Below are 25108 nucleotides of genomic sequence, written 5' to 3'. Positions count from 1 at the left end.
AAACACATTGAATTAGACCCAATGTCAACCACCCCAGCAATCCGAGGCATATAAATAAGAAGCGGGACAGAACACCGGAGGCGCACAGACGGCGTGACCTAGCAGGGTGACGAAACATCTGCAACCAAACACACCACTGGACGAGCAACTCTCTCCCGAACAGCAACTAGGTCGATATGGAGTGTGGCTATTCAAGAATGCAGTGCAATCGTTGGCTGACCTAGCTTCCCGAGCTTTTCCACCACCTTTAAACGTGCACTCCTTGACGACGCGACCCTCAGGTAGACATACCCTCTTTTCCCGCTCCGCCGCCCGTTGGAACACGGATTTTAAATCCGAGCGGCCAGGGCCAAACTGGCATGCGCGGGAGCCGGAGCTGCCGGGCAAGCGCAGCAGGAAGGGTTTAGGCCCAAAACGTCAGCCTTCCTGCTCCTCTGATGCTGTTTGACCTGCTGTGTTCATCCAGCTCTGCACCTTGTTATCACAGGAATAGCCACAGTCCGCTTTGGACGCGGCGAAGCGTTGTCACTGATCCAGCTGTGAAGCGAAGGCCGGCGAGGCAAAGACAATGTCGGGAATGTGAAGTATTTCTTCTTGCTTGAAGTAAACCTGCGAAGCGATGATCGTTTGGTTTCGGTTTGATAGTCGGGGAATGCTGCCAGCTGTTGATGGATGAAAGTTATTTTGCTGTTTGAACCGCGTCGGTGCAGTTGAACAATTGGACTCTTGCAATTTTATTGATGTTACTTCGACTGCGGCTCCTGTACATGGCTATTCACAATCCCCATTAGACATCTTTTGTAAGTACTTAGTTCGCTTTCATTCGCCGTGTACTTCCATGCGCTTCAAACTTTCCCTCACGCTATATTTTTTGATTATCTGTGCTGCACAGTTTGCGAACTTGGATCCCTCGCACCAAACAGAAACCGAATTTCCTTCATCGCCAGTCCTTCTCTGGAAGTTGATCCAATGTTTATTTATGGCAAATGAATGAATTTAAAGTTATCGATATTTTTCAAAAGATATCAAAAGGTGTCGGCACCGCAATAATTCGTGCAAGATGCAAGAATATATGTGTGTGTGTTTTAACTTGAAGAAGGAAATTAATTCTCCTGTCTTGTAGCATTGTTGACATTGTTTCAAATGATATTCTTGGTCATCAGCTTTCTTCAATAACTTTCTTTCGAAAGATTATAGATAGTCAGCTATGGATATGGTGCCTATGGCTGAAGAAACCAGTCTGTGACAAAAACAAAACAGGAAAGCTCAGCAGCTTCTGTGGAGAGAAATCAGAGTTAATGTTGCGGGTCCAGGGACCGTTCCTCAGAACTGAGTTCTGCTGAGCTTTTCCAGCAATTTTTATTTTCGTTTCTGATTTTCAGCGTCCGCAGTTCTTTCGGTTTTTACCAATCTGTGAGATGCTGCCTTAGGTCTTTTGGAAGCGTTGTCCATCAAACATTGTTGTAGGTTCTGAGGAAGGATCACCGGACCCGAAACATTAACTCTGTTTTTTCCTTCACAGACGCTGCCAGACCTGCTGGGCTTTTCCAGCAACTTTGTTTTTGTTGTAGGTTGTCGTGTTCGGTGTTGTCACCTTTCGTCAAACCACAGTTTTCATTAATCGTTAAGGTGATGCACTCCGGTTATCACAGCTGATGTCACCACTTTTTTCTTTTGACATCGGCTAATATGTCCCAAGCGAGGAAAGCAATGTTTCAGGCTTTCATATCATTTGCTAGGATGCTTGGAATCCTACTCGTCTGCTGGTCGTTTGGTTCTGATAATACTTGGGTATGTAACCATCAGGATATTCTGTGTTAATGATTCAAAAGTTATGCCAGTAGGACACAATACAGAGCCATGAAATAATTGAGTAAGTCAAGCTCTACTTAATGGGTGGTGTTTTTGTAATGGCAGATCTGTACGGTATTTTTACATAATTGAATCATGGAATGTTACAGTACAAAAAGGAGGCCATTTGAACTGTTGTCTGTGCTAGTTTCTGCAAGAACAATCCAGCTTGCCTCACTCTGTTTTATAAAGAATCATCAAAACTTGTCCTAATTTGAAATTTTGGAATTTGTGCCTATATTTAGAAAACCAATCATCTTGAATGTCTTTTAATCAATTATTAGATTTTTCCTGCCAACGTCAGTGATCTCTGAACATACACACTCAGGTGTTTCTGTTCTATGCCCCTTTAATGTGTTCTTTAGTTTCTCTTGCTCTTTCTGTCTGTTTTTGTACCAAAATAAACCACTTCACATTTATGAGAAATTTTGTCTCCCATGTGCTTGCCCATACTATTAGCTGCTTATATCTTTTGAAAGTCAATAATCCTCCTCCCTGTTCAATATATTTCCAAGTCTGCGTTATCTGAAGTGTTGAAATTATGCCTTGTAAACCAGAATTCAAATCAGTATTAAACATCAGGAAAAACTGTGATCTGTGTACTGACTCATGTGAACCCCACCACATCCAGTTTGGAGAAGGGCATTCATCATGACTGTTTCCTGTCCTTTAGTCAGTTTTTCATTTGCTGTCTTTTTTTATATTTGACTTTGCTGACTTGTTTATTTTGTGACATTTTAGCAAATGCCTTTTAGAAGTTTTTGTACACCACTTCCTTCATCCAGTTCTTGTTATCTCTTTTTAGAAGTTTTAGTATACCACTTCCTTCATCCAATTTTTGTTACCGCCTCAAAAAAAATCAAGTTAGTCGGGACTTTTTTCACTGGAGCATACGAGGTTGAGAGGTGACTTTATAGAAGTTTATTAAAATCTTGAGGGGTATGGATAACATGAATGGTAGTTGTCTTTTCCCAAGTATGGGGGAGTTCAAAACTAGGGGGCATATTGTTAAGGTGAGAGGGGAGAGATTTAAAAAAGACATGAGGAGCCAATTCTTTACACAGAGGGTGGTGCGCGTGTGGAATGAAATTACTGAGGAAGTGCTGGATGTGGGCACAGTTACAACCTTGAAAAGACATTTGGATAAGTACATGTATAGGAAAGGTTTGAAAGGATATGGGCCAGGAGCAGGCAGGTGGGACTAGTTTAGTTTGGGATTATGTTCGGCATGGTCTGATTGGATAAAGGATCTGTTTCTGTGCTGTACTACTCTAGGAATAACTGTGAATATAAACAGAAATGCTGAAAAACAGCTGATCTGGCAGCAGCTGTGGAAAGAGAAAAGCAGAGTTCGGATTTCAGTTCTTCAATAGTTAAATTTAATTTTTCTTTTAACATATTTATGCTGGCTTTCCTTAATTATTCCACATCTTTCCATGCAATGATTTTGTTTAGATTATTGTATCTAAAAGCTTCCCCACCACAGAGGTTAAATTGACTAGTGAATAGTTGCTAGGTTTATGTTTATATCTCTTTTTAAACCAAGAGTGTAACATTAGCAATTCATCTTTATTTTAGTTTTGGGTATTGCTAACTAGATCAGCATTTATTGCACAACCTAATTGCCATTCAAAGAGTAGTGCTGAGCCGCCACATTGTACTGCTATAGCCCTTGGTATGTAGGTAAATAGTCACTATGTAGTTAGAAAGTTGTTGACCCATTGACAGCAAAAGATCAATGATATAATTCAAAGTTGGGACTCCTGACATTCTAATTGGGGGTGGCACGGTGGCTCAGTGGTTAGCACTGCTGCCTCACAGCGCCAGGGGCCTGGGTTCAATTTCCCCCTTGGGTAACTGTCTGTGTGAAGTTTGCACGTACTCCCTGTGTCTGGGTGGGTTTCCTCCGGGTGCTCCGGTTTCCTCCCACAGTCCAAAGATGTGCAGGCTAGGTGGATTGGCCATGCTAAATTGCCCATAGTGTGCAGGAGTGTGTAGATTAGGTGGGTTTGGGGAATGTGTCTGTGTGGGATGCTCTGAGGGACGGTGTGGACTTTTTGGGCCGAAAGGCCTGTTTCCACACTGTGGGGATTCTATGGATTCTTTGGAACTCGCAGGTTGCATTGTTGCATTTAGCTACTGCATCATTTGTCCCTGCCCTCTGGCATCACCTTTGATCCAAAGATTGAAAGATTATAGATTATATCTCTGCACTTTCCACCCTTGCTTCTCTTAGCATCTAATCTGAACCAGAGTAACTTTAAGTATAACTGGTGTTTTCTATACCTACTCTTTATCAAGGTCCAGCCTATGGCAGCATGAGCACAACATTGAGAATACTGGAACTTTGAAATAAAAACTGAAAATGCTGGAATTTCTTAACTTCAGTAAAGAAGAAGTTGAATTCCCATTTCAGATCTGTGATTTCTGTATCAATTGGTATTACCAATCTGACATCTGTCATTAGCACCCTTTCTCAGTTTTGTCTTACTCTTTATCTCTTTTGTTATTCATTGAGCTCTTGTTTTAGTTCCCTTGCCTTTTTCTTCTTGTGGGAATATACACAGACTGCACCTGAAATATAACTCTCTTGAAAAGCCTTGTCCAATGTATGTTTTACAAGTCAAATCTTTGACTTCAGTTTACACCTGCCCTCTATGTTCCTAACCTAAACTTTTCCCTTTTTAATCTTTCATTGGCATTTTCCTAATCTAAAATTTATGATACTGTGATCACTGTTACTTGAATGTTCCCATACTGAAGGTTTCTCTATTTGACCTACTTTTTCCCAACACCAAACTACCAAAGCTAACTTCCTTGTTGGGCAGAAATGTACTTTCAATAAAGTTCTCCTTAGTCTATGTCAGAAACTGTTGTTCCTCTCAGCTACACATTATTAACCCAGTCTGTATTGCAATAACTCAAGTTGGACATTGGTGAGGCTACTTTTGGAGTACAATGTACAGTCCTGGTCACCCTGCTATAGGAAGGATGTTAATAAATTGGAAAGGGTGCAGAAAAGATTACCACGACTGGAGGGTCCGAGTTATAAGGAGAGGCTTTTTACTGTGGAGCTTAGGAGGTTTGGGGCCGACCTTTATAGAGATTTATAAAATCGTGAGGGACATAGATAAGTTGAATAGCAAAGGTCTTTTCCCTACGGTTGGGGAGTTCAAAACTAGAGGACGTAATTTTTAAGCAGAGAGGAGAAAGATTTAAAAGGAACCTGAGGGGCAACTTTTTCATACAGAGGCTGGTTTGTATATGGAATGAATTACCAGAGGAAGTGGTAGATGTAGGTATAATTACAAGATTTAAAAGACATTTGGGCAGGTACATGAATAGGAAGGGGTTAGAAGATTGTGGGCCAAATGCAGGCAAATGGGACTAGTTTAGTTTGGGAAACTTGGTTGGCATAAATGGGTTGGACTGACTTTGAACCTCATGTATTGTTTTCTGTGACAAACTTGCTGTTTCATGTTTTCCCCAGTAATCAATAACCTCAAGAATACACCCAGTAATGGTACAAAAATAGAAGTTTCTGGAAGCTCAGCAGGTCTGGCAGCATCCATGAAGAAAAAAATCAGGGTTAATGTTTCAGGTCCGGTGACCTTTCCTTAGAACAGTAATGGTATTGCAATTATTTCTTCAATCTAACAAAATAAAGACAATAAAGGTGAGCGACTTTAACCTGCAAGTAGATTGGGCAAATCAAATGAGTAACAATACTGTCGTAGACGAATTGCTCAAGGGTGTATGGGATGGTTTTCTGCATCAAAAAACTAACTGGAGAACAGGCCATCCTCAACTGGGTATAGCATAATGAGACAAAAATAATTAGCAATCTAGCTGTGCAAAACCCCTTAGGGGGAAAAGCAAACAGACTATGATAAAATTTATGATTTAAGGTGGAGTGACACAGTTTATTCTGAGACTAGTGTCCTGAATCTAAATGAAGGGAACTACAATGGTTTGAGGCGTGAGCTGGCTATCATTAATTGGGGAACAATATTTAAAGGGATGACGGTGGATAGACAGTTGCAAACATTTAAAGAGCGCATAGAGGGATTGCAACAATTGTACAAAATAAAACAGAAAAGGTGGTCTGACCACAGCTAACGAGGGGAATTAGGGATAGTATTAGATCCAAGGAAGCGCACACAAATTGGACAAAAAAACACAGACCTGAAGATTGGGAGCAGTTTAGATTTCAGCAAAGGAGGGCTAAGTGATCATCATTGAATCATTTATTTATTGTCACATCTATTCTATGTGAAAATACATGGAAAAGTGCGTACCTTCGCCGTACATACATGGCGCCATTCACATTAACTTAGAATAAGACAAGGGTAAAAAAAAAATAACTTAAGAGATTCCAACTTTCCTTTCCACTGCTACAGTCCTGCTCCAGGCTTTCCAGCTCTCACCATGCTTCTGCCAGAATCCCGCTCTGGGCTGCCTCACAGCCTGCTCTCGCCAGCCCACTCTTGATCTGCCGCCATTGCTCCGGCCCACACTCAATCTGCTGTCACTGCAGGACACAACCGGTGCATTTAGCTCCTGCCACGTGGTTCCCGGTCACGACCCGGCTCCTTCCCAACTCTTTAGGTATGTAGTTAAAAGGGGTAGGGGGGATAGAATTACTAAGAGGGAGAGAGAAGGGAGAGAAAAAAAAAGACAAAGAAAGAAAGAGAACTGGCGAGCAGAGCGGAGGTCCGAATGGAGCAACTTACCCTGCCGCCATCTTAATGTAAGTATTGAATAAGGGAGGGAAAATAAAGTGCAAAAGCAAGCTTGTGGGTAACATACAAATTAATTGTAAAAGCATCTATATAGGAATGTGAAGAGAAAAAGATGGTAAAGACAAATGTATGTTCCATATCATCAGAAACAGTAGAATTTATAATGGGGAAAAAAGAGATGGCAGACTAATTAAATTTATGATTCTGTTTTAATAAAGGCCGACATAAATAAGATCCCAAAGTCATTGGGGTCACATGGTCTGGTTAGAGAGCAACTGGTGAAGTTGGGAAATGTGTTGGGGAAATTGGTAGGATTAAGAGTAAATAAATCCCTAGACCCCGATAATCTACAATTCCAGAGTACTTAAGGAAGTGGCCCTTGAAATAATGAATGTATCAGTGGTCATCTTTTAAGATTCTATAGACTCTGGAATTGTTACTTTGGATTGGAGGGTAGCTAATGCAATTGCACTATTTGAAAAGGGAGGTAGAGAGAAAAACAGGGAATTATAGATTTGTTAGCCTGATATTGGTAGTGGGCGAAATGCTAAAGTTCATGATAAAAGATTATGATCAGAACACTTGGAGATCTGTGACAGGGTATGACAGAGTCAATATGGATTATAATGGCGGAGGGGTGGTTGAGGGAATCCTTGCTTGACAACTCCACTAGAATTTTTGAGGATGAAACAAGTGAGTTGATAAAGGGGAACCAGTGGATGTGGTTTATTTGGACTTTCAGAAGACGTTCAATAAAATCCCATATAAGAGATTAGCATGTAAAATTAAAGCACGTGCAATTGGGTATAGTGTGTTGACATTGAAAGAGAAGTGGTAGGCATACAGGAAACAGTGAGAATAAATCGTTCTTTTTTCAACTGGCAAGCAGTGACTAATGGGGTTCTGCATGGATCAGAGCTTGGACCTCAGCTGTTCACAACAATATGTTGATGATTTAGATGAGGGAACTACATGTAATATCTCCAGATTTCAAGGCAATGCAAAGCTGGGTGGGAGGGTGAACTTTGAGGAGAATACAGAGAGGCTTCATATTGATTTGGACAAGTTGAGTGAGTAGGCAAGTACGTGGCAGATTAAGTATAATGTGGAAAAATGTGAGATTATCCACTTTGTTGGCAAAAACTGGAAGGCAGGGTATTAGAGATAAAAGGGGGAAGGTGCAATGAGACCTTGGTGTCCTTGTACACCAGTCGCTTCAAGTAAGTGTACGCATGCAGTAGGTGGTGAAGAAGGCAAAACGTATGTTGGCCATCAAAGCAAGAGGATTCTGGTTTAGGAGCAGGGATGACTTCCTATAATTGTACAGGGCTTTGGTGAGATCACATCTGGAGTATTTTGTGCAATTTTGGTCTTCTTATCGGAAGAAGGATATTCTGGCTATAGTGCACATCAGTTTCCCATTTCGTTCAGAAGTTACCAACTTCAGTAGTTCAGCATTTTCTCAGTACTGCATTGGATTCGCAGCCTAGATTTTCATGCTCAAGTCTTCCCATTGGAACTGGAATCCACAACCATTTTATGCAGAGGCACGTATGTTGCAAACTAAACCACAGCTTTGGCAGCCTTTTAAATGTAAGACTTGGAATTATTTATGGAACTAATTCGTCTTATTTTGCAGAAACTGTTGAGCTTCCTGCCGCACCGCACCCCCTGCTTTGACCTGATTCTTTGTTGCTCAAGTGCTTGGCTTTCTGTACTGCTGTTTCTGCACCCCATTCTGCTTATTCTTTTTTCCATGGCCCCTGTTGTAGCATTTCATGATTGCAGAGATTAATAATCATATTAGCAGTAATTTCTGAAGGTGGCATGAGAGGAAGCATGAAACACTATAGCCAATGTTTGTCTTCTACAAATTAGAGAATTGTATTATGTGTGTGAGAGAGTCTGTGCATCTTTTTGTGTGATTACTCATCCATGCGCACTCCTGTTACTGCCCCTCCCCCCACCCCCACCAGAGAGTATGCATTTCTCAACTGGACAATTGCAAGTAGTATTGTGCTTTTGTTTCCTTGATGCATCTTCTCAGGTTTGGGGCAAGGATCCACAGTGTACACTGTGTGGTGTAAACACTTCTTATGTAACTTGTGCAGGAAATCTTACATTTTCACTTCTGCTTCAACATTTTTAAAATACTCTCTTTTTGACACAAAGGAGAAATGGGTGATGGAGTGATAAACTGGGAGGCAGTGGCCTAGTGGTATTATCACTGGACTGTTGATCCAGAGACACCAGGATTGTTTTGGGAACCCAGGTTTGAATCCCAACATAGCAGATGACCACCAATTTTGGTGTCATCCACAAACTTACTAACCATGGCTTTTTATATTCCTATCTAAATCATTTATGTAAAATGACAGACAAAAGTACACCCAGCAAGTGAATTAAATTAAAAAAACTTGAACTAAGAATCTAGTTTTTTTTAAAACTAAAAAAGTTTTTTTACTTTGACTAATCTAATTTTTGCTAGATTAAACACAATTATTGTGCAGTGTTATACATTTAAATAAGATTTGTATGCTGTTTAAATCCTCAGTGACAGATTGTCAAAGATTCAGTAAACTACAAATAAGGTTTTAATGTTTCACATTTTCCCTCCTGCTTAACTCTCCAGCTAAGGGTGTTGGAAGACGAAGCAATCATGGCTGATGTCCTGCCGAATGCAATATTAGAAATTTGTGTCGTTGTGGGAGCATCTGATGAAAAACTGAAGGAAATATGCCAGGTGAATTTCTTTGTTATAAAAAGATCAAAGGATCCGGGGTCTAGATTGGAACATCTAAGTGCCCCTCCAACTATTACATTTACTTTTACTTTAAAAAGGTTTACATTTGAATTGCTCAGCTTCTGCTCTTGAATCATCTGTTTTATTTTTGATGCTGTTGTATTTCATTTGACACTAGTTCTTGGTACGGTAACTGAGTGCTTAAAATTTATTAGTGAGTGTATTTTTTACCAGTTGATATTCACCACACTGTATGCTACTGATTTCTTCCTATCTCCCTGTGAGTAATGACGTAGAATCATTACAGCACAGGAGGGGACATTTAGTTCATTCCTTCTCTACGTAAACGTAATCAGGTATCCCCAGTCCCTTTGTTTCTGTGTAATTTTTCTTTTGCTCAGATAATTATCTAATTCCCTTCTTTTTTGAAGCCCTATTTGCCTATTGTCTCCATCAGACTTCAATGCAGTCGATTCAATTATCATAGAATTCCTACAGTATGGAAGCAGGCCATTTGACCAGTCAAGTCCACACTGACCCTCCGAAGAGTGTCCCACTCAGACCCCACCCCAACCTTATCCCAACCCTGTAATCCTGCATTTTCCATGGCTAGTCTGCACATCCCTGGACGCTATGGTCAATTTAGCACAGTCAGTCCATCAAACCTGCACGTCTTTGGAATGTGGGATGAAACCAGAGCTCCTGGAAAAATCCCATGTAGACGCTGGGAAGATGTGCAAACTCCACACAGACAGTAGCCCCGAGAGTGGAATTGAACCCAGGTCCCTGGTGCTGTGAGGTAGTAGTGCTAACCACTGAGCCACTGTGCTTCCTCTTTATGACTCATTCTTTAAAGATTTCCTTTTGTCATGTGTTAGCGTTTGTTGTTTTGCTAATTTCTAGTTTTTTATTCGATGATTCTTGACTTTCACTGGTTTCCTCCTGTTACAGTGTCCAGACTTCTTATGATTTTAAACACCTCTAACAAATCTTTCAACCTCCCCTATAAAGAGAACAGCCTCAGCTTCAACTGCCAATCCGCATAACTGAAGTTTCTCATTCCTGAAACTATTCTTGTAAACTTGCTCTACTTCCTTTCCTGTGCTTTTTCATTCTTCCTAAAGTGTGGTGCCCTGAATTGGACATAGTTTTCGCTAGTCCAATGTGCCATTAGAGATTCAGTATTTCTTCTTTTACCACTTGTATAGCCTAGGATCAAGTTGACCTTATTAACTGTTTTTCTACCTATCACCTTCAATGATTGTGCACACACACACACCCAGATCCATCTATTCCTGCAGTAGAATTGTATCTTTTATGTTGCCTTTCCACATTGTTCTTACCAAAATATATCTCAAAACATTTCTCAGTATTACATTTCATCTACTGAATGCATTCCCAATCCATTCATTTACTTCGTTTTTGATTTCTTGTCCTTATGTTCCTCATGGTTCACAATACTTTCAATTAAGTACCATATGTATATTTTGAAATTTGTGCTGTGCACCATCAAGTTAAACCATCCATACAGATCAAGTGAAGCAGAGGCCATTTGGACTGCTAGGAAATCTCACTGTAAACTCTTAATCCAAATTGACTTAATCCAAAATTAAACATGCATTACTGTTTCCTGTTACTCAAAAACTTCATATCAATGTGTGCACGGACCCCTTCAACTTTGCTGACAAGACTTTTAGTGGCATTTTATTAATTGGCTAAGGCGTTTTATTAATTGGCTTTTGGAGTTCCAAATGTATTAAATCGATTGCATTATCCTTATCAATGCTCTCTTTTACTGTGTTATGCGCATTCTGAAACTCTTGCTCTCAAAGCTTCTTTCCCACCTTGAATTGTTGGATTGTGAACAATCTAAATTTTCAGAGTTTATGGTCAGTTGGAGATATTTGATGTAGAAATCATTTTATTTTTTGTAGATACGATCATAAATTAAGCTGTTACTTTACTTGATTTAATGTTGGAAGTGGTCATAACAAGATCAGTTATATTTTTGAGTAATGTTTGTATGCAGCAATGGTTTGTCTTTTTCCTTTTAGGTAGTCCAAAAAGATGATGCTCAGTCACATATTTGTCTTATCCCAGAGGTTCGGTCAGCTCATGTTCCTCCATTTGTCACTAGAGACATCAGCCACTCTAGTCACATTGCTCAAAGTTTTACCAAAACTTCAAGACATCGCTCGTTCAGGAAGAAAAAAGATTTTAAGCATTCAACATCTGCCCTAAGCAATACAAATGCAAATCATAAAGAGCCACAGACTGAAGAGATTAGCATTCCAAATAACATTGATCTCCAAGGATTGCCTCAATTATGTTTCCCAGGTATTTTGTTTATATTTGAACATCAATCACTTTACTCCTTATCACATCCTACTTTGAAACCACTTTATACCTAATACGGTGACACATTTTTCAATTTTTCACCTGTTTTGTGGTGAATTCCCAATTTAGCAGAGTTATGCAATAAATTTCGATTATGTATGCTTGTGTAGATACCGGGAGGTAGGTACTTAATCATCTTGGTTTAGGATTTAGAGCACAGTCCACAACTTTGAAAACCCGGTTTGGATGAAAGTGCTCTGATAGATATGCTTTCCAAAATGGGATTTGATGAGGGAATCTAAAGTTGTTTCCAATTACAATGCACAGATATCAGTCTCTCAATTTTAATCACTTAATCCAGAATTAATGGAAATTGAAAAGCTTTACAGTCAAATCTGGGGTCCAGCAAAGCTGTCATTGCTCCTCTGTCTTCATGTTTTGTATCAAATCTGAGTCCATCTTCTGCTTGGATCTTCTTCATTCTACAAAATGCTGAATATCTGAAACCAATTTGACATAACACTGGGACCTAGGGTAAGGTATCAATTTTACATCTTCACTCTTGGTACAGAATTTTCTGAAGGCACTAGAAATATGCTTTGGAGTGTGGTAAGAACCTGATGAACCTAGCTACTGGTGTTGTGCTATGTGATGAAAGTCTGACACATACTGTAGCGGTTACCTGAATCACCTTGGGCTTTATCTGAAGATCAAAAATAAACCATGTCCCAGGGACATGATGATGTATATGTTTTGGGATAAAGGGGCAATAAAACACCTGATATTACCTTCATCTGAAGATTCTTGACGTACAAACACCAAGTCTTGCCATGCATTATGTTTCATTTTGTTCCTAGTGTTGGGAGAAATGGGGTCTGGCTATTTTGCCATGGAATGCATTGTTCAGTTGGACAGTTATACCATTTGACTTTTTATTGAAATGTTTATGCAGAAAACTTATTTGACCAAAGTCAATCAGGTAGTGGTTGATGCTCTACAGGGAAACAGGAGGGTAATGGATCTTGCTGGATGGTTCCTGACTGATTGATTGTCAAAATTATTCGACAGAATACCTTGTTAGTAGAAATTGCAAACAAGGATATAGCTGGGCTGTGATGAAAAGGCCCTTCCAATCCTTCGTGAACATCAGAGGTGGGAACAGACTGTCGTCCATTTCCTTCAGTAGTATGCATTCACAAAGAACATCTGAAAAAAGTTATCATTTGTTTTCATTGATGTTCATCCAAACAGCTCCCTAACAAAGGAAATTTTGCTAATCTCAGTGATGCTGCAAAGAGAAACATCAATTTTGTTAAAAATTATCTTTGATCTGAAACATGTCACTCTTCCACTTCAAGGAGCCGCCCATAACCAATTGTTGCAGGCTGACAAGATTATGTGCTGAGGAAAAGCACTAAAACTTGTTTCTGCCACATCAAATGCTTAACTGAGATAATAATAATCAATGGGCACAAAATATGAAGGGTATAGAGAGAGATGATGGGAGTAAACTTGTTCCCTTTATAGAGCGCCTTAGATTTGAGTAATTAAATATAATTATTAATTAAGCATTTAAATTATTTAAGCTAAGGGGCAGGAGGTTTGAAGGGGATTTAAGAATTTCTTTTCACCTGGTGAGTGATTATCTCAGACTCACTGTGTCTGAAAGGTGATAGAGCTGGGGACCATCATGATATTTAAGAAATATTTAGACGAGCATTTAAAATGCTGTAGTGCACAAGGCTATGAGCTAAGTGCTAAGAAATAGGATTAGAGTTGACAGATTTTTGATGATCAGTATGGACATGATGAGCTGAAGGCTCTCTTATGCTGAGTTACTCAAACAATGCTCCTATGGTCCTCATTTTTCCTTCAAGTTTTAATATATTTTGCGCTTAATCATTCTATTGTTAAAGCCACAGTATTGTTTTAGTTTACATTTAAGTCAGAAGCATTTCAAAATAACTAACTTGTTTCTGTGATGTTTACTATCATATCACATTAAATTTGTTAGTTTTCAATGATCATTGGAAATCATGAGGCATTTAAACTGTATGAAGACGAGAAGAGGAATTCTCTTCTCTCAAATGGTCACAATTCTTTGGAATTCTTTTTCCCAAAGTGGGAGGTATTGGTGAGAACATTGAGTACCTTTAAAAGTAAAGATAGAGATATATAGATTCTTGACTAACAAGAGCTTGGTGATTAGCAGAGGTAGACATGAATGTGGATTTGAGATTACAATTAGATCAGTGTGATCTTATTGAATGATATAGCTGGTTGGAAAAGCTGAAGAGATACTTTCTTCTAATTTGTGTATTTGTACACCCATGTGGTTTGACAATTGAAGTTAAATAATGGACAGAATTTATAATATACCTCTGAAGACTGAGCACCCATTAATTAGACAAGAAGGAGTGACGTAGAGACCCTGTTGCTTTCCTGCTCACCTCACATTTAATTGAATAGCGATGGGAAGACCTCATGGGGCTCAAAATATAATCCTGCAACTTGAGCCTCTGTAGTACCAGCAGTGGACACTACTTGCAGTAACGCTGGCTTACAGGCCACTGTAAAAACAATTTTTTAAAAATTAATTTTCTGTTTTTTGTGGGCCCAAAATGGGAGAAGGATTGTTTTAAAAAGCCAGGGGTTGTGAAAAGGATTACTCCACTTTATAAAAGCCTAACACTTGTTGTAATTGCAGTTTATGTTGCTATTTGTTCAAGCAGTGATGGGGAAGTCTAGTTGCAGATGAGCTGGAGCCAAGAATTGTGTATGAATGGAGATTGGCCAGCAGCAAATAGCTGATTGGTCTGGGGAACGATGACTCATTGTTGATGACAAAGACCTTCTGCCAGCTAATAACTACGTGATTGTTTCTCAGGTAGCTGAACATCTTGTGGTTTGAATGTTTTTTGTGAAGCCATTGGACGTCTGGAAAGAGAAAAAAAGTTCTTCTCTCTGCAGTAAAAACATGTCAAGCCTGAAGAAAGACAGGTTATTTCCCCTCATCGGTTATTGTAATCTGCCACTTCTAACGAATAAGTCAGAAACATTACAAGTGTGAATAGGTTGCCCTGTGACTCCTGCAAAAGTGTAAGTACCTGGAGAAGGAAGATGGAGGAGCAGCAAGTCCTGACAAAACAAAAAGAAAAACAAAAACTGTGGACAGGGACAATTGAACTGCCTTCCCAGCCTTTCTACCTGCGCATTGTTTTGTGTCTGTATGTATGACTGTTTGTATGTCTGTAGGGAAAGTTTTATAATGGGGCTAGAAGTTTAAGACAGAGTTACATATGGATGGTTCATACAAATAAATCAATTCTATTTTTAATAAATAGTAATTCTTAATCATAGAAGCCTAGGCAATGCTTTTTGTCATACTTGATGTAAGAGACAAGCAAATTGGGAAGGTTTGCATGGTTTTGTAATATTTTTATTCCTGGAATAATCACAAAAGTTAGTGGGGCTCAATTCTCGGCACACCGCCCCAGTGAGGCATAATGCCACTGATTGGCTTGCAGCTGTTGGGGTGGGACGCACACGCACACACGCACACACCCAGACACACACACTTCCCTCCACGTCTCTATACAGACACACACCTCCCTCCTAATCTCTATACACACACACACACACACACACACACACACACACGCGCGTGCGCGCGAGCACACACCTGGTCAGGCCAGCGGAAATGACTACAGCACGGTTGTCTCAAAAGTATGCCATTTGATCCATTGAGTTTAATAAGATAAAGTTCATCTGGTAATCCTGTTTTAACAATACGTTTAACCTTCATAAAATGAGATTGCGTGAGGCCATTTTTTTTGGCACTATTGCTTCTGGTGTGACTGGTTCAGTTTCTCCTGCTGTTTGCTCAGGGAGGAAACACAGTTTATGATTTGGGAGCCGGATTTGAGCACTTTGTGCCTTCTACCAACCCTAAAAGCAAGACTGAGCACTTGATCCCGTGTCCCTGCAGTCGGGTAAACTTCAGGGAAATCCTTATCTCTGGAGTTATCACACCTGGTGCTGAAGATTTTTTGAGATAACAAGGTGTAGAGCTGGATGAACCCAGCAGGCCAAGCAGCATCAGAGGAGCAGGAAAGCTGACGTTTCGGGCCTAGACCCTCCTTCAGCTTGTTATCTCAGATTCTCTAGCATCTGCAGTTCCTACTATCGCTGAAGATTTTTTTGTTGAGTTGTGCAGATGAAGTCTGACAGGACTTAAAGCTTGTAGCTTTCCTGGTCATAGAGTGTGGTACAGTGCAATACAATGCAATGATTGGTGCTGAGTACTTGTATATCTTTCTGAAATCAAATTGGAATTCCGGCCAGTGGACATGTTTGAAGCCAGTGTTTAAAATTTAAAGGAACTGCGTGGGGCATAGATCCCACGTTCAGCAGAACCTTTTTAGACGATCATGCCAGTTATGTCAACAAACGTTTTCTGGGACCGAAGTGTTGACAAGTATTCTCTACAATATTGATTGTTTATTTACAGGAGAACTGCAAATAGAAACTGAACCAAAGGAGGATCACTACCACTTCTTGGTGTTCACAGATGTTTTTGGAGCAAGAACCTATGGTGTGGTAGTGCAATTTTATAGGCCTATTCAGGTATGTAAAGTATGCATCAAAATACAGTGTATAGATTCATACCTGGAGGTTTCTAGAGAAAATTTTTATCTTCTGCAATTTATCCCAACTAGGCTGTTGCCAGTTAGAAGTACTGAATTGCTGATTATTCTCAAACCAAGGTGCAAAGTGTTATATTTCTTTGGCCTGATCAACTGGTACAGGATGCCAACCACATCGGGAATTGGTACAGTAGCTGGGTGAATAAATATGTGCTAGTCGGTGCACTAATCACTTGCATATCGATGCAAGGATTTCCAGCATTGTAAAGGGTAACTGTGGGAGCTTTCCACTTGTTGATATTTGATGACCTTTGTGATGGAATTGACAATTAAATTTTACATATTTTGATGTGATGTATTACCTTACTAGTGTGGTTTGTAAACAGGTAAAGGTAGAATTGTCGTAGTCTCTCATCAGAGAGAGCTGAGTGTAGGGGTTTGTAAATAGGTAAAGGTAAAATTGTCATAATCTCTCTCACTATTGTCATAGTGTAGGTGACTTTAGCATGAGGCTCACCAACCAATGCGGCACCATTGAATAGGTAGGACCTTTATGATGACCTCAGCCAGTTGCATTGCCAACAGAGCTAACTGACGACTACCACCACCTTCTGGGTGAAAAAGATTTTCCTTGTGTCCTGTTATGGACCAGACCAAAACCCCTCAAAACATGTCAAGGAGTTGGCCGAGAACCTAACTTTTTCTTATTTTAGAGGCAAGTGCCAGGCATTGTGTTCTGGATGCAGTTCAATCGGTCAAACAACCAGGCTTAAGCAAAACACGCTTTATTGATACAGACAAAACAAAAATAAAATAAAAGAATTGGCTTAACTGTAACAATCGAAATACTTAACAAAATAATAAAATACTCATTAGCTGTTCTAATATAATGGGGCAAGTTGCTGTAGCCTTACCAGACGATAGGGCTGCGCTCTCATTTAATGGTGGTGATTTAACCCAAGGGCCAGCATACCTCACGTGAGGGGAGAAGCTGAGAAGACAGTCCTTCGTGGTAACCTCAGCAGACATGGGGATTGAATTCATGCTGGTTACATCACACTGCTTCCCAACGCAACCGTCCAGACGTTTGAGCTAAACCGGCTCTCCTCCAATTTAACATCCACTAAACACACCCTTGGCAAAGGCAAAGTCAGTAAAATACATAGAGATAGTCTCTCATGCAATTCTAGCAGCAGGAGGAGAACTCGAGCTTTTAGCTGTGCCAAAGAGAGAGAGAGAGAAATGTAGCAGCTTTTACAATCCCAACAGCTAGTGAAAGGTAAAACTCCTGGTTCTGTGGAAGCTTGACCCCACCCTTTAAGGCAGCTTCTGTTATTCCAACTTTTTAAAACAAAACCAAAGGCCTCAAGTCTTTTACTGTATTGGCTTGACATAGTTTGCTTGGCACACCCGTCTCAACCTCTGTTCATAAGAAAAGCCAGGACAAAGTACACCTCTTAAAGCCATAGCATCATCACAGTCCCTTCCACTCTTACTACACCTCACCTTAAATCCCAGCCTCCTGAGAGAGCTGTCCAGTTTTGTTAGAAATAAGTGACTGACCACTGTATCTGCAGTCTGCCACCTCTGCTGCTTCCTTACTTTCCTACTTTGCTTTCCAGGAATCTTCCAGCATTTCTCTTGAGCTGTAATTTTTGCTTCATTTAAGGTAATAGTTTGGATATCCATTCCCTGTTTTTCCCCTTTTACATAAGCTTTTCTTTGTCACTGACTAATGTCTTGACTATTGAATCCAGTGTTATCTAATTTGTTATACTTGGAGGAATTATAAGTCTGCACTGTATAGGTTGACTGTGGGTCTGGTGGATATGTTTCCTTTTTCCTTATTTAAGTAAGATCTACCTCACTGGGGAGTAGCAATACAGTTTACAAATTTAGCTTTAGAAAAATGTGCAGAGATTGCATACAAAATATAAAGTTCAGTTAGTGCAACTCTGAGTCATGTGATTTTGCTTCTGTTGACAGGAAGAAAAGAGTTTTCAAGATGGACAAGCACATTGGGATGCAGCTGTGCAAAAGCCTAGGATGTCTTTATATGCTCCGTTCAGTATTTGTGTGATATCTAAGTTCCCTTACTTTACAGCCTTTAAGGATTCTCTGTCCTGGTAAGCACTAACATATCAGTTAACTTTTTTGTTACTGTGGTGCAGCTTGTTAGTGATTTAAAAACTGCTGCAGTTGAGCATCTGTGGTGGTTAGGTTGAATGTCGATGGTGGTGAATGTGGCGCTAATCAAGTGGGCTACTTCATCCTGGATGATGTTGAGATTCTGGAATGTTGCTGGAGATGCATTCATTCAGGCAAGTTGAGAGTACATCACACTCCTGACTTGTGTCTTGTAGATAGTGAACAGGCATTGTAGAGACTGGAAGTGAGGTACATGAGGGAGAGCTGCTAGCCTGTTATTTTAGTCACAATACGGTATTTATTTGCTTGTCCAGTTCAATTTGTGATCAATAGCCCTAGGATGTTATTAGTGGGAGATTCAGTGACTGTGAATGTCAAGGGGCAATGCTTAAATTCTGTCTCATTAGAGGTTGTCATTCCCTGGCACTTGTAAGCATGTTGTTATCCAGGTCTTGCTCCATATGAACACATACTGTGTTTGCATCTGAGTCATGAATAGACAATGTTTAGGACCAATCATCAGCAAACTTTGGACCTTGTGATGCTGGGAATGTCATTTGATGAGGCAGCTGAAAATGTTTGGGCCTAAGATCCAGGACCTGGGCCTAGATAGTTTACTTTGTGCCGTGCAATGGCAGTTACTTCCTTTGCGTGCAGGTCGAACTTAACTAAACAAGGACATTAAATAGATGTGGTAGGCTGTTCAGGAACTTCTCATGGATTGGCACTGAAATCTTTTATTATGAAGTAGTTTTCTATTCAAAAGAAGTTGTTCAATTGTTTCATTTATTCTAACAAAGTCATTACTTAGCAACATGGATTTTGCTTGATCATGGATTTGATCTTGTGTAGTACAAATTAGGGTCTTGGTGTGAAATCTTCCCAGAGTCTGAATGATGTGGAACTATGACGAGAAATTTGGAAGAATTTTTGGGAGGTTGAGTGCTGCATTTCTTGAAGTTGGGAGCAATAAGTTGCGTTTTCCAGTGGAGTTTTGGACATCGAGATGAGATTCTTGCTAGTAAGTGGTGAGAGGCCTATTACCGGAGGAATATTGTTCATAACCACCCTCATTACCGAACTTTATTTATGGTCAGGTTCCTATTTTAACATATATCAGATTGAGACTAGACACCAAGAATGCCTGACATGCGAATCAGAGTGGGTACCTGGTGACTCTAAATCGCAGCTTGTTTCTCAGGACTGCTGGATTAGACACTTGGCAGCAACTTCTCGAGGCAAAGTCAATGGGCAGTTTCCCCCCACTCCACTCATGCATGCTGGCATCTTGCGTACTCATGGTATTGGCTGTCAGGTGCTGTGTCAATATTGGAAGGAAGGGGGTGAGAAAGAGGTGTGTGTGTGGATAGTCTATGCCTGGCGCAACTGTCCAATTGGCTATGCCACATACATTAGGTGGGGTCCATGCCAGTTTGGTGGTTCTGCTGGTGAACTGATCAGGCAGGACTCTTCAGTTATCTTTAGATAAAGTATGCTGCATTATCCTGTCATGCTGTGCTCTGCCTGCTCCATTTTTGCAATGAGGGGATATGATGGATGCTGAGGAACTGGGAGAGTGGGAGCAATCTTTTGAGGAGGATGAGCACATTGAACAGGAAGAACATTGCCTTCAGCATGACAGTGCAGTTGCATTGGATGCTGCAAACCAGACAGAACTCAATTGGCACCTGTTTCCGGTAGACTCGAGCTGGGTGTAGTGTTCACTCATTGACTCTAAAGTACTTTTCTCTCAACATGTGAACAGTTTGCTTGTATTCTGGGAAAGAAATGCAGCTTGTGTTTGTTTCATTTCTGTTTGCTTTTATTGTTGATAAATAAAAGCTAAATGTTTGAATAATTTGAAGGCTTTCCTGCATATGATGACCCCATATTTAATGATGATAAAATGCTGGTCTCCAGTGGGTATAGGAAAAGGAGTAGTATTGACTTCGAGGTTGTTTCTGTTGCAAGATGGAATGTTGTTATGGACTGGTGAGTTGTGCGGCTTGGCACTTAAACAGAGATTTGGGGAGGAAAGTGAAGTTATATGTGCAAGGAAGTGTCAGCTATTCTGTGTATATTGCATTGAGAAGTGCAGATTTGTACCTATTGTGCGTTGATAGTGAACAGCAACTTAAAACAGCCAACGCTTGGCTGGGTGTCAGCTAGGGTTCAAAGACGGTATTGGTTCCAAGGATGATAGTGTATTCTTGGGTATCCCAGCAGTTCCTTCGTCTGTGGTGAGTGGTAGAATCCAGTTAGTGTTGGACAAGAGGGGTGCCATAGGGTCAGGGTAGGTGGTTAATGAGGTGAGTTTGGGATGATTGTGTGAGTAAACTGCTTTTGCTTTGCAGAGAGAAGTTCTTCATGAAGGTTATTCAACCTATCCAGTCCATACTGGTTTCCTGCAGAGCAATTCAGTTAGCCCCACTCCCCTGTTCAGTGTGACTTCCAAGTGTAAATTTCTCAGCTCACCATCCTATGATGCTGATCACTGGTGTTTTGTTTGGGGTTTATCAAGTTTATTTTTATCATTGCGGGAGTGTTAGACATTGCATAATATAAAATAAGAAACTGTGGAGAAATGCAGCATGTCTGGCAGCATCTGTGGAGAGAAAGCAGAGTTAATGTTTTGAGTCCAGTAACCCTTTCCAGAATTAAAAATTGTTTTATTTTGTTGACATTTATTTACAAGTTCTTGGTCTTTCTTTCAGTCTTACCATGCAAGTGAAGTCATGTCATCAGGTGGACTTTGATCATAAAGTTCACCAATTTGCGGCAAAATTAGCATTGGTTCCCAGTCCACCACCTGGAACCCTCCATTTGGTAAAGTAGCATTTATCGTCAATTTACTTTTACTAAAAGAAGGTGGACTGAGTTCTCTAAACTTTCAAATGCTGAAATGGAAATTAATACATTGGTGCAGCATCTCTTATTACTGGATTACTACAATTATCAAGCTCTCAGTGAAAATAAATTTTGAAATCAAAGTTTTTAATGGTAACAAATTGATCTGACTCCAACTATCTTGCTTTTCTGTCATTGTTGCAATATGTAATATGAACTAAAGGAGTGAGTTTAAAGGGTTAAATTATAGGGGAAGTTTGTAAAACTTTGTGTTTGGTGTTTATAAAATTGAGGTCAACCTAAATTTAAGTGCCTGAAGTAACGAAGGGATTTGTTTAGGCAGGGGAAGGGTACGGTGAAAATATCTCAAATAGGAAAAATACACAACATTGCGGCACATTTTTAAACTTGCAGTTCAGCCCTTCAGAAGTGAAGTAAGGAGTGCCTTGTCATAGTACAGGGATAGTGGAGTTCTGGAACTCCTCCTAATAAGTCTGTCAGTTGAAAATTTGTCTATGATTGTATTGTTAAAAATATCCATCGCATAGTTCTAAACCCTGCTTTTATACTGAGAACGCTGTCATCAGACTTGCAGGCAGTACATTCCGGATCCTAACTGCTCACTCATTCATATTTGCTGTTTTTGCAAAAGAATTTAAATCTGTGCTGTCTGGTTCTTGAACCCCTTACGATCTGAAATTCTCCCTATCTACTATGTTTAGACCCCTTTCAAAACTTGGCCTTCTCCACTCCATGGAATGCAGTCCTAAGTTCTTCAATCTATCCTTTTAACTTGTTCAGGAATGAGAAACTTCATTCTCATAAAATGCTTCTGTACTCTCTCTTCATTGTGTTTATGTCCTTCTAAAGTGTATCTCCCTGAATTGTACACAGTTGTCCAGCTGAGATCTAACAAGTGTCCTGTAAAAGTTCATCATAACCTCCCTCTCTTGTACTCTGTGCCCCTATTAATGAAGCCTGGAATACTATATACTTTATTCACTGTTCTTTCTAGCTATCTTGCCAGCTTAATGACTTATGCACACTTACACCCAGGTCTCAATGCTCGTGTATGCCCTTTAATTTGTACTGACTCTCCATGGTCTTCGTATCAACATGTACCATCTCTCACTTCTCTGCATTGAACTTCATGTGTTACTCATTCGGCCATTCCACCAACTTGTCAAAACTGCATTGAGGTCCTCTATCCTTCTCATATTGGCAATGCTGCCAAGTCTAGTATTATCTGTAAACGTTGAAATTTGTCCCTTGCTCACCAAGATCTAGGTAATTTATATATACAGAAAAAAAGATCCAATATTGAACTTCATTACAAACCTTCCTCCAGACTGAAAAATACCTATTAAACATTATTCTGTTTCTTATTCCTTAGTCAAATTTGTATCCACCTCTTTACTGTTCCTTTTATTCCATTAGCTATGACTTTTCTCACAGGTCTATTATGTGGCAGTGTACTGAATGTTTTTTTGCAAATCCATGTCCACCACATCAACAGCAAAGCCTTCATCAACCCTCATCAAAAACATCTAGCAAGTTAGGTAAGCACCATTTTCCCACAACAAATCATTGCTGGCTGTTCCAAATTTCCATGTGGCTATTAGTTCTATCCTGAATAATTGTCTCTAGAAGTTTGCCTTCTGCTTTAATTAAACTGACTGGTCTGTAATTTTCGGGCTTGTCTTTACAACCTTTTTTGAATAAGGGCATAATGCTGAATAAGAATGGAAGTGTTATGGGGATAAAGCAGGAAAGTGGATTTGAGGTTTCTCAGATCAGCCATGATCTGATTGAATTGTGGGGCAGTCTCAACTGGTCAAATGGCCTACTTCTGCTCCCATGTCTTATGTTCTTATAGTTTGCAGTTCTCCAGTTCTCTGCCGCCACCCCTCAGCCCAGCAAAGGTTTGAAAAATCGTCAGTGTCTGAACAATTTCCATTCTCTCCTTTCAGTATCCTTGGATGTATTTCATCCGATCCTGTCATCCTCCTTATCTGTTTGAAATCCTTTTGCACTGCCCCCCCGCCCCTGCTCTTCCTTCCACTATCACTCGGTCAGTATCCTAAAATTCCCTTCCTACTACTGCTATATGTCTATGCAGACCAGAGGAACTGCACCAATCAAGAAGTTATCTTACCACCATCTTCTCAAGGACATATGGGATTGGAAACAAACACCAGAAATACTTAATTCCACAGGCAAAATTTAAAAACTTCAAAAGTACTGCTTTGAATTTTAAACATTTTGAGACATCATGAATTGATGAGTGGGGCTTTTCTTCATTCCCTTTAGTTTTTTGTGACTGTTTTTTACAAGAGAATGTAGTTGTGATATTTTCAAGTTCAGGAATTTCTTGAGTGTTTCAAGATAACTTCTTTTTCATGATTCTCCAAAATGTCTAATTGCATTTGGAAATGACACAGAAATAGGCAAGAAGGCAAATTGTGAGAGGGATACACCCAGTTTAGAGATATTGAAAGGTTAAGTAAGTGGGCAAAAAGTTGTCAAAAAGAGTATAATGTGGGAAAATGTGAAGTTGTTCATTTTGGAAGGAAGAATAAAACAATAGAATATTGTTTATTCCTATTTATATGGAAGAAAAATTACAGGAATCTGCAACATAAAGGTACTTGGGAGGCACTTGTGCATGAAACACAAATCTACCACACAGTTGCAGCAGGTAATCTGGAAGTCTAATGGAGTATTGGCCCTTTACTTTGAGGGGGTTGGAGTATAAGAGTAGGGAAGTCTTACTGTAACTGTACAAAGTGCTGGTGAGACCACATCTGGGATACAATGAGCATTTTTGGTCCCCTTGTTGGAAGAAAGATTTCAGTCATTGGAGCAGTTGAGAGAAGGTTCACTAAGCATAATCCCTTATTGCACATGAGCAAAGGCTAAACAGGGGTTGGGACTTGACTCACTGGAGTTTAGAAGAATGAGGTGATCTCATTGAAACGTACAGAATTTTTAAGGGGCTTGACACGGTAAATGCAGAGAGGATGTTTTCTCCTGATGGGAGAATCTAGGACCAGAGAGCATTATCTTAGAATAAAATTGAGATGAAGAGGAATTTCTTCTCTCGGCCTGTTAAGTATCTTTAGAACTCCTTGTCACAGAGAGCTGTGGGAGCTGAGTCCTTGAGTATATTTAAGGCATTGATCGATTCTTGATCAGTCTTGAATCCAGGGTTAGAGGGAAGTGCATTAAAGTGGATGTGAGGAATGTTGATTCAGCCATGATCTTATTGAACAGCGGACCATGCTAGAGGGACTGAATAGCCTACTCTGGTTCTTACTTTTAATGTCCTTATGGTGTTATTTATTTCTAAGTATTAGCTTCAAACTTATTGTAAGAGAGCATTAATATGTTTTTCAGGTATTTAATTTGAAACCATTGCAGATTATATTGCCTTCAAGGGAGGATCCGAAGTACCCTATAGTAGATTTGGACCTTCACATTCCTTTCCTCTGCTTCAAACCTAAATGTATCCTTCAGGTAATTACTGCCCCATATTTGGAGTAACACTTGTCATTTATGGCATGTCTGCTTTCATGGTCTCAATCACTGACTAGGTAATTTCTGTCTATCTCACTGTACCCTTACTACTTGATTCCATCTTCACGATTTCCTTCTGATATAGTGACTGGAAAAGGACTTCCCCAAGTCACTGCTACTAATTCTCAAATTTAAGCTACCAAACCTTTGGTCTTCCATTTGCCAGAGTATGTCATAATTTGCTTCAAGGATTAACCTAACCACCTTTGTGTAATAGG

General features: G+C 39.9%; 1 protein-coding gene across 3 annotated transcripts in view; it reads left to right on the top strand.

Annotated features, from left to right (window-relative positions):
- Positions 1–377: 377 nt before the first annotated feature.
- Positions 378–25108, top strand: part of dennd3a (DENN/MADD domain containing 3a) — an 85379-nt gene continuing 60648 nt past the window's right edge. Inside the window, exons 1-7 of one of the 3 annotated variants that reach the window (XM_020512990.2) lie at positions 379–800; positions 9226–9336; positions 11391–11673; positions 16184–16299; positions 18306–18445; positions 21182–21293; positions 24711–24830. In XM_020512990.2, coding sequence (XP_020368579.2) covers positions 9253–9336; positions 11391–11673; positions 16184–16299; positions 18306–18445; positions 21182–21293; positions 24711–24830 — 855 coding nt within the window. In that variant the 5' untranslated portion in view covers positions 379–800; positions 9226–9252. Of the gene's footprint in view, positions 801–9225; positions 9337–11390; positions 11674–16183; positions 16300–18305; positions 18446–21181; positions 21294–24710; positions 24831–25108 lie in introns of all 3 variants that reach the window. The other 2 variants (XM_048595967.1, XM_048595968.1) reach the window with 2 other exon arrangements.

This window comes from Rhincodon typus, chromosome 4, assembly GCF_021869965.1.
Source record: "Rhincodon typus isolate 14 chromosome 4, sRhiTyp1.1, whole genome shotgun sequence".
NCBI lineage: Eukaryota > Metazoa > Chordata > Chondrichthyes > Orectolobiformes > Rhincodontidae > Rhincodon > Rhincodon typus.
This window is presented reverse-complemented; position numbering and strand designations above follow the sequence as displayed.